The 10,249-nt window shown below is 51.0% G+C and overlaps 1 protein-coding gene across 1 annotated transcript in view; it reads left to right on the forward strand.

Annotated features, from left to right (window-relative positions):
* The window catches only part of AGPAT3 (1-acylglycerol-3-phosphate O-acyltransferase 3), a 61,098-nt gene extending 53,654 nt beyond the window's left edge, over positions 1 to 7,444 (forward strand). Inside the window, exons 8-9 of the mRNA XM_087818449.1 lie at positions 6,375 to 6,573; positions 6,826 to 7,444. Of these exons, the coding sequence (XP_087674575.1) occupies positions 6,375 to 6,573; positions 6,826 to 6,914 (288 nt within the window). The 3' untranslated portion in view covers positions 6,915 to 7,444. The remainder of the gene's footprint in view (positions 1 to 6,374; positions 6,574 to 6,825) is intronic.
* Positions 7,445 to 10,249: the final 2,805 nt, after the last annotated feature.

Here is a 10,249-nt window from a genome sequence, read left to right on the forward strand (position 1 = left end):
TAAAACATTTACCTGCCAGCACAGGGAAATGACTCTGAAGCTTTCCTCTCTTGGTCTCAAAAGGGTCCCCCTGACAAGTCACAATCACAAGCCTGGCTGCATACAGGTTTGAATTTATACTGACAACATAGTTCAAGAACAAGGACAAAATATCAACATAAAAAGTGGTTCCAGAGGAGATTAAAGATGGCGGTGGACTGAGTGGAAGCTACACTGACACTCTCCCAGGTCCAAACTGGAATTACAACTAAAGTATAGAAAAACCATCCTGAATCATCAGCTGCAACTGGAGATGAGCTGGAGAGCACCCTCATAACCAAGGGGGAAAAGGGGAGACCCCATAGAGACTGGCAGGAAGTGCGGAGGCGAGAGGGCCAGCTGGGCCCCCACAGGCAGCAGCTGAAGGTCCAGAGGGAGATCTCAGCTGTGGGGGTTCCCACTGAAGACTCTGGGACCTAAACCCCAGGCTGGCCTCCCCAGCCCAGAGCACCAGACCTGAGAAAGGTGCCCAATAATATCTGTCTGTGAAAAGCAGCTGGGTCTCTGTCTGCCAGGGTGAGACGTCTGGAAATGCAGGCCCCCTCTTAAAGAGCCAACACAAAGTTTCCTGTGCAGCCATTCACCTTGGCCTCCCCAGAGGGAGGGCAGAGTGGACTGGGGCTGTGTGAGGAGAACCTAAGGCTGTGGGCTCTGGACATAGAGCTCAAAGGGCACCCCTCTGGATTCCTGGGTCGAGTCATTCCCCCACACTGCAGAGGCAGACATTTACCTTCCAAGAAGCTTTTGCCTGAGGGGGAAGCAATTGCCCCACCCTGCTTGAAAACCTCTCACCCTACACTGTGGAGTTTCTTAGTCTGAGGCTCATTAAGAGACTGATAACAATCAGCCACCCCATCCTGTGGAGTTTCTAGAGCCTGAGGCTCATTAAGAGAATCAGATTAATCAGCCTGCAGGCAGAGGCAGACTCCAGAATGCTTGAGTCTTTGCCTAATCTGCTTCTGGACCTGGGCTTTGGAAAAGCAGACTGGTGTGCATCTTGGTCCTGTCCAAACACACTCAGCCCCAGCAGAGGGGACCTTAAGCTGTGGGTTGTGGATAGTTTCAAACACGGTACTCAAAGCCCATTACAAACAGCATCTGACATTGGCCTGCACCAAAGACCGTCCAAAAAGACTGAGAGTCCTAACAGGCCTACGTAATACATAGAAACAAACCCAAATAGGCAGCCAAAATGGGGAGACAAAAAAACAAGCCCCAAATGATGAAAGAATAAGAGAAGTCCCCAGAAAAAGAGCTAAATGAAATGGAGATAAGCAATCTCTCAGATACAGAGTTCAGAATACTGATTGTAAGGATGCTCAACAGCATGAAAAAAGATATGGAAACTATGAAGGAAATTAAGAATGACATAGCAGAAATAAAGAATACTTTGGAAGGAATAAACAGCAGATTATAGGAAGCTGAGGATCACATCAGCGAACTAGAAGACAGGGTAGAAAAAAATCACTGAATCAGAGATCCAAAAAGAAAAAACAATTAAAAAACAGGAGGACAGTTTAACGGAGCTGTGGGACAACATGTAAGGTAATATTAGCATTATAGGAGTGCCAGAGGAGGTCAAAAGTAAGCAAGTGTTAGAGAATCTGTTTGAAGAAATAATGGCAGAAAACTTCCCTAACCTTGGTCAAAGAAAAAGTCACACAAGTTCAGGAGGCACAGAGTCTCCCAAACAAGAAGAACCCAAAGTGGCCCATGCCCAGACACATAATTAAAATGCCAAAAATTCAAGACAGAATATTAAAGGCAGCAAGAGAAAAGCAAATTGTTACCTACAAAGGAGCTCCCATAAGGCTGTCGGCTGACTTCTCATCAGAAACTCTACAGGCCAGAAGGGAATGGCATGAAGTATTCAAGGTAATGCAGAACAAGGATCTGAAACCAAGACTACTCTATCCAGCAAGAATATCATTCAAAATAGATGGTGAAATAAAGAGCTTTCCAGACAAAAAAAGGCTAAAGGAGATTATCACCAAACGGGCATTGCAGGAAATGGTACAGGGACTGCTGTAATAATAAGAAGAAAAAGAGAGAGAAACATAGGCATAAAGAAGTAAAATGGCAATAAATAAGGACCTATCAGTAATAACCTAAGCACTTTAAGGGAGAGATCAACAGCAATACAGTCATAGTTGTGGATTTTAACACCCCACTGACTTCACTGGATAGATCTTCCAGACAGAAAGTCAACACAGAAACAGTTACTAAATGACACACTTGATCAGATGGATTTAGTTGATATTTACAGAACATTTCACCCCAAAGCTGCAGAATATACATTCCTCTCAAGTATACATGGGTCATTCTCAAAGATAGACCACATGTTGGGAAACAAAACCAGTCTCTACAAGTTCAGGAAGATTGAAATCATACCAATCATCTCAGATCACAAGGGCATGAAATTAGAAATCAACTACAGTAAAAACGCTCCAAAACATTCAAACACATGGAGGCTAAATAGCATGTAATTAAACAAATAAATTTGTTACCAATAAGATCAAGAAAGAGATCAAAAACTTCCTGGAAACAAATGAAAATGAACACACAACAACCCCAAATCTGTGGGACACAGCGAAAGTATCCCTGAGAGGGAAGTTTGTAGCACTGCAGGCCTACCTCAAAAAGCAAGAAACATTTTTAGTAAACTATCTAACCTTACAACTTAAGGATTAGAAAGCTCCCCTGTGAAGCCAACTAGACCAGGGCTTTGTTTGCTGGGAGTTTTTTTTATTACTGCTTCAATTTCATCACCTGTTATTAGCCTGTTCGGGTTTTCTGATTCTTCCTGACTCAGTTTCACTGATCTCACCCATGTGTGGAATCTAATAAAGTAGACTGAGGAAGAAAATAGATCCAGAGACATAGAAGCATGGAACAGACTGATGAGTCTCAATGGGAAGTTGGGGGTGGGGAGCGGGTGGGGAGAGATTAATCAAAGAACTTATATGCATATATGCATAACCTGTGGACACAAACAATAGTGTGGTAAGGGCCTGGGGTGGGGGGGCGGATGCGGGGTGGAGGGGATCAATGGGGGGAAGGAAGGGGTGATATCTGTAATACTTTCAACATTAAAGATAAAGTTTTTTTAAAAAGATACTCAAAATAAAAATAATAAGTAAATAAAAATAAAAAGTGGTTCCAGGCAAATCTCCCTGGACTTCCTGGGAGAAGCATGTGCAAAGCTGAAAGAACTTGACTCCAAACCCTAAGCTGCCCAAAATTTCCTCAGGTGAAATTCTGCTGGAGATTAACTCAGAGCAAAAATCTATCCCGAGCAAGACACACAGAAAAATGAAACCCTCCCAAAAACCTCAGCTAGTGGAACTATCCAAAAGAAACTAAAATCAGTAGTTTTGAAATGATTAAGCCCAAAAGAAGGAACTGAAAAGAGCAAGACCTATGGGGAAAAAATGAGCTAGATTTGAGAAAAACCAAGTAGAATTTATAGGCATGAAAAATCTAGTCATTGACTGAAATCTTAACAGTTTAAATATCAGATGAGATACAGCTGAAGAGAAAATTTGTAAATGGAAGATTTAGAAGAAATCAGAATGCAGTGCAGAGGAAATGTAACTATGAAGGGAAGGTTAAAAGATACAGAGAATAGACGGAGGGGTCTAGTAGGTAATATTAAAAGGTCCAGAGAGAGAAAGTAGAAGGAATGGTGAAGAGCAATTGTCACAGCCGATAACCATAAAACTCCTAGAATTGATGAAAGTGGATTTCATCAGGTTCGAGAAATACAAGTCTGGGATAAGATAAGTAAAAATTAAATTCACTCCTGCTTGGCAATGAAATTGCAAAACACCAAACACAGAGAGATCTTAGAATCACCAGAGGGAAAAGACATGCTCTCCACAAAGGAATGACCCTGAGGTCAACAGTGGACATGCATCAGAATCTCTTCTGAAATCTTACACATTTTATGCTCTTAATAACCACACACACACATACACATACGTTATACATGCATACCCACGGACACACAAAACAGAATAAACCCAGAGAGTAGAACAAAGAAAAAAATAAAAGTAGCATAAATTATTTTAACAGAAAGCAAAGCTACAAAAGAGTGAATCAGTTGCACCAAAAGCTTTTTCTTTAAGACCATTATGAAATAGAAAGCCTTGGTAAGACTGACCAATTAAAAAAAGGGTGATGCCATTAATGGGAATAAAAAAATGTGACCCAACCAAAGAACCAGGAGTGAAAATAATATGAGAGCAGTATGACTAGCCTTATGCTCACACATTTGAAAACTAAGATACATGTAATTTCAAAGAACAATATAACTCTCTCCAGAAGAAAAAGGAAGCCCACATGAAACAGAAACCGAGTGTGAGCATCAGGCCGGGAGCAGGTAGACCTCGGGTGCACCAGGTGGCCAAGGAGTGTGCGTGTCTGAGACTTGAAGCTCTGCGTAAACAAAGTGACAGGTGCAAGCAACAGGACTTGTCCAGCAGGAAACGAGACGTGGCCTAAACCAAATGATTAGGAAATAGATACATTGTATTTATGTATTCACTTGCTGTGATTCAGTTAAATTATCAGTGTAACTGAATCTGGAGAAAATAGTGTGAGAAAAGCAGATTGTAGTATGTACACAGTGTGATGCTACTCACAGAAAATTGCGAAGCCTGCAAGCACACGGTATTATTGTTGTGGACGCCCGTGTGGGATGCCGGTGTGAAACCAAGCATGGGAGCGGAAGTCCCAGGTCAGGCACGTCGTGGTATCTGTAGGTGAAGGGACACAGGGCAGCAGAGGACAAGTTTTGACATAACAGATTTGTTGATTTATTTGGGTGTTTTTATATTTTTTTGCTATGCTTTTCTATAATGTTGAAATATATAACATAACATTTTCCATTTTTTGTGTGTGTCATATCTTTATGCAAAGGACACCCTACTGTGGTGTTCTTCTATTTTTTAAATTTTTTTCAGTCATTTTTTATATCTGTCGATGGCGACAGAAAGGGACCGAACTCACCCCTTCTAGCTGCTCCCTGGCGCTGCACCACCGGCCGGTGCCCCGTTCCTGTCTTGCTTCCGCTTTGCTGCGCCCAGTGGGGCGGGGGCGCGGGAAGCAGACGGGAGGGGAAACGTGCAAATGCTCCCCATGCTCGGACTGGGCTTTGCCTCCTCCTGAAATGCGTGGCTGACGCGGACACTGGACCGTCATGTAAAACGTGGCTCCTAATCCAGAATGGTGGTGAGCTGGCACTGGGGCGGTGTGGGAAGGTCCTGCCTCTGGGTTTGCAGGGTCCTCTCGGCCCTGGTTCACTTTAGCCACCTGCCGTGAGCCCGAGAGGCCCCGTGCAGCGCCCGGCACCCGGTCTGGCTGCTTAGGGTCAGGACGGTAGAGTGGAGGTGGCCGAATGAGCTTGAAAATGGCAGGAACGTGCCGGTGGCCGTGGAGGGCAGGGCCTCACAGACGCCCCAGTGTGCGCGCGGGCACGAAGGTCGCGGTGCTCCTGACCACTCACGGCCTGGGGGGGGCGGCTGGCGCCCATCCACAGGTTGGACGAGGCTCTGAGACTGGTGTTAAGCCCTCCCCCCCCGTTTTTATAAACCACGAAACACAACTGTGGAAAATTGAATGCAGAAAATAAGATGGAAAAAATAAAAACATGACACTGTGATCCTTAACTAGTTAGGATCCCATGGGGGTGCATCTTCTAGACTCCGTCCTGTACATACAGACACCCAGTTGTGTAAGTGGACCGCGTGGTACTTCAGACATCACGGTGCGCCCCCTCATTAGCGCGTTCTGCGTCGCGGCTGCGGGGAAGTCTGCTCTGTTAGGTGTCCCCTTCCCGGCCAGCCCATGCTCAGCGTTCACAGCACGTCAGCGGGCCACTGCTGGTGGTGCCCAGGGAGTGTCGTCTCCCCAGGTCCACCGGCGGCTCTCTTCCTGTCATCAGCCTGAAGGAAGCAGAGGAAGGAGAGGTGGGTGACAGAGCCGGCAGAGGGTGACGCCAGGACTGCCACCCCTGCCCTTGAGATCTCTCGGGAGATGATAGGGGTCCTGGCTCACACCGCCAGTCTTGGGGTCACAGTGCCCGTCCTATGCCAGGCACAGACTCATTGTTTCCCTAGGAAACGGGTCAGGTTGAAGGGTTTGTGGCCTTACAAGCTTTGGATGCAGACAGCCAGGGTTCCCTGCGGAGGCCATGCCCACTTGGCCCCCACCTGCAGCACCCAGTGGCCCGCCCCGCGTGGCTCTTCGCGGACCGAGCCGTGGCTCCCTGCCAGCACTGCCCGGCAGGCTGGCGGACGGCCCGTAGACGCCGCCTCTCCTGTGGACTCTCGCAGGACGCCTTGCAGGAGATGTATAACCAGAAGGGCGTGTTCCCGGGGCAGCCGTTCAGACCTGCCCGGCGGCCGTGGACGCTCCTGAACTTCCTCTTCTGGGCCACGGTCCTGCTGTCGCCTCTGTTCCGCTTTGTCCTGGGCGTCTTCGCAAGTGGCTCCCCCCTCCTGATCCTGACGTTCCTCAGCTTTGTCGGGGCAGGTAAGGGGTGTAGACGGCCACACGGCTCACGGCCGGGGCCCGCCGTGTGCCGGCTGAGGTGCCAAGGCCTGGAGACCGTCCCTGTGCCTGGGGAGGCGTCAGGGAGCGGGCCCTGGCCACTGCCGCGGAAGTGACCTGCTGCTGGGGCAGGCCGACTGGGCACGCAGGGCAGGGGGAGGCGCGGGAGTCGGCCTGCCCGCCCCCCCCACGCCCCCGGGACCCATCTAACCTCCCCTTTCTCCTGTTTTAAAGCTTCCTTTGGAGTCCGCCGACTAATAGGAGTAACTGAGATAGAAAAAGGCTCCAGCTACGGAAACCAAGAATTTAAGAAAAAGGAATAATGAGTGGCTGTGATTGAACACGCGTAACCTGACGGTGGTGTCCAGTTAACTCAATTAAATGCAGAACAACACACACAGAGGAAAAGAGACACTTAGAAACTATTTTTCTTATTAACTGGTGACTAACATTAACCAATAAACTTGAGCCAAGAGTAAAGAAGTCGGAAGGCCTGCCAGATGGAGACGGTGGGTCGCGGCCCACCAGCACCCGCCTGTCCTGCGGGCGATCGGGCACCGAGGGCGGCGCCTGCTCGGGGAGGTGGCTCCTGGGTCCTGGGACTCACCCAGCCAGCGTCACCTCTCAAGGACTCTGCCGGCCAGAGAGAGCCTCTGATGCTTTCTCTTCTTAAACCTGGGTCCCGTCTTTGTTTTTATCTGTGATTCCCGGGAGCTCGCCCTGGCCCCTCGCCTCTTCCCCTGCATCCCCAGCAAACTCTCTTCACGACTCTTTCCCAGTCCTCCTGGGAGCAGGTGTCACAGGGTCCCTGGCCCCTAAGGCGGCCAGCACCTTCGCTTCTGGACGGTGGGGGGGGGGGGGCGGGGGGGCGGGGGGAAAGTTCTCTGGGCGATAAGCACACACTGGGAGTCCGACGGATTGGGCACCTGCCCCGCGCTGGCTGCAGGCAAATGCTGTGTGAGTTTCCTGCCTACCCCTGGGTGTAAGTGCCCGAGGACTCAGGCTCCTCTGTCCCTTCCTCCCGGCGGCCGTCAGACTGCAGCCCCTCCGCCGGGTGCTGGGGAGGAGGCCGGGCTGGGCAACTGGAGCCAGGAGACCTCTGCCCTGCAGCCCCCAGGGCCCATGAACGCTGCTTAAAAAGCAGGGGCACCACCCAGTCTGTCGTCTTAAGGCGGTTGGAGACTGTTCACACAGAGCCTGTTGGCCTCTAGAGATTTTATTTTTACAGTTGAAGGCTCTCCCTGATGAGAACGAGAGGTGGTGAGCCTTCCCCCGTCCCGCGCCACCCCCCCGCCCCCGCAGGCACAAATGCCCCTGCCGAGGGCCTGCCTCTGCCCAGGTGGGCAGCCTCGCAGCCTGGCGGTGCCCACGCCCCCGGGTGCCCGGCAGAGTGCCTCCCAAGGGCCCCAGCAGCCTGTGCTTGGCTTTTGTCCCCTCAGCATCCTCCTCAGACGTGTCCCTGGAGGGAGGTGTGTATCCCGCAGACTGAGGTGTGTTTAAGGCACCCTTGGCCGGGCTGGGGGCCGCTGGGGCAGATGGCGGAGCGGGACCACCCGCGGGGCTGCACCCAGCCGTTCCCCCGCAGACCCACCCGCATCGGACTTCCTGAAACTTCCGAGCCGGTTTTTTAGTCACATTCCCCTCATCCTGTTTCGCAGGGAAAGAAAATGAGCGGGTGTTCTCTCTGCTGTAACCAGCACTCTGAACAGAGGCAGGTTGCAATTGTCTAGAAAAGCAAATGGAGGAAAGAGGCATGAAAAAAACTGGAAAATGAATTGGGAAAAGAATAATGTATTGGCCCCAAGTGTGTATTTTGGGAAGATTTATTGGGCTGGCGTAACTTCTTCATAATGACCCTCTCCTTAGGTTTGGTGGCCGTGACCAGGGCCAGGGGCAGGGGAGTGGGCCCCAGTTCTGTGCTGCTCGCCTGTGAGGGCGAAAGGACGCAGTTCCTTCTGAGGTCGAAGGGTTAAAACAGCCTAAACTGCTTTAGTTGGAGCCAAGCGCTTGCCTCTGTCCCTCAGCTGTCCCTCAGCTCCCTGGGGCCCGGCGGCCGCCGCAGGGTCGCCCTGTTTCCCGCGGCCTGCCCCTCACCTGTCTTCGTGTGTGTCCATCTGTCGTTGGCTAAGTCACTGATGCCTCCGTGGTCTTAGAGGAAGCCCGTGGGAGGGCACCACCCGGCAGAGCCAACTCTGGAAAACGCAAATTTAGATCTTTCACTACTTACTTAACAGACCTGGTTTCCCAGATACGTCCCCCCCCCCCGAGATTAATACGTAATGTGCGACTTGTGCGTGGAGTCAGTGAGTGCGTGGTGCGGACTCCTCCGTAAATGGAGACCGAGACCAGGGTGTAGGTTTCAAATCTCAGTGATTCCTCCTGATTTAACACGGATCAGCTCATGCATCGAACACCGAGCCCTTTGGGAGCAATAAAAACTACACCATGAATGTTCAGGCTTTTTTTTTTTTTTGAGACAGCGGGTTTTGCTTTTCATTCACTTCAGAAGTAAAGGGGGAGGGGAGCTCTTAATTTTTTATATTAAATCAGTAAATGGCAGAATAGTGCTTTTCTTTATTCTTTGCCTGCCTTCACACCCACTGCTGAGCATCTGTGCTGCTGATGTCACGCCAGAGTCAGGCTGAGGGCTGGGACGGGCCGTGCTGCTCGCAGCTGCGGGACACTGGGCACCGGGAGTGCCCGCCACGCTGCGCCCCGGGGCAGCCGAGCGCTGGGGGTGTCGGCTGGCCCTCTGCTGGGGGAGGCTCTGCTCCCTGCCCTGTGACTCCGGAGCCAGCCCCCTGCCCCTGCTGGGGGGTCTCTGGCTGCACGTTTCCCAGCTCCGGCCAAGGCCCCACTCTCCGGCGCAGGGTCCCAGTCCATCGCCTTCCGCCTCTGTATTCTGACCCTGCCCGGCGCGTGGAGCTTGGCTTGTGGTCCTTCCCCCTGCGTCTAGCTGGGGAGAAGGCTGCAGTTCTTTGGCCTCCTTTGGGGAGTCCCAGGAGCTTCTAAGGCGACTGTGATATTTCTGAGGTGACTTTGTAGCAGCTGCCAGCACCTGGGAACTTTCTGGCTTCCCTACCTGGGGTCTCCCTGACGGCATCTGAAGCAACGACTGTGCCCACTGCCCGCAAGTGAGCAGATGCTGGGGGCGGGCCTGGCTGGCCAGAGGAGAGGCGGGGCCTGGATTTGTGAAGATCTTTCGAATGTCCCCCCCTTTTCTCCAAACCGAGGCCGGGTGGAAGGTTTGAAATAGCCACCCACTGACAAGCGTTTTAACCCAGAGAAGGCAGTGGCTCTGGTCGTCCCGTATTTGGTGACAGCACTAGATGCGTGGCCCTGTTCGAGGGGCTCTGTAGTCCCTTGTCCTCAAGAAACACGATCTGTTTGAAGCGGTGAGCGCTGAATATATAAACCACTAAACACAAAGCAACAATGTGCACAGCACTTTCTTGTAAAAAAAAAAAAATTAACAGGGTAGGTGTGGTCACTGATCAGCTCTGAATCGGCCTTGCCTGTCCCTGTCATCGCCGTGTGCACTGAGGCAGGAGAGCCCCCTTACACTCGGTTATTGAGCCTGGTGTTGGTCTGAGGAAAGGCGGTGGGCGCAGTCGAGTGCAATTCAGGAGCTGGCTGGGCTGTCCATACCCACGTGGCC

Source organism: Miniopterus natalensis, chromosome 6, assembly GCF_054644295.1.
Source record: "Miniopterus natalensis isolate mMinNat1 chromosome 6, mMinNat1.hap1, whole genome shotgun sequence".
In the NCBI taxonomy this organism is placed as follows: Eukaryota; Metazoa; Chordata; class Mammalia; order Chiroptera; family Miniopteridae; genus Miniopterus; species Miniopterus natalensis.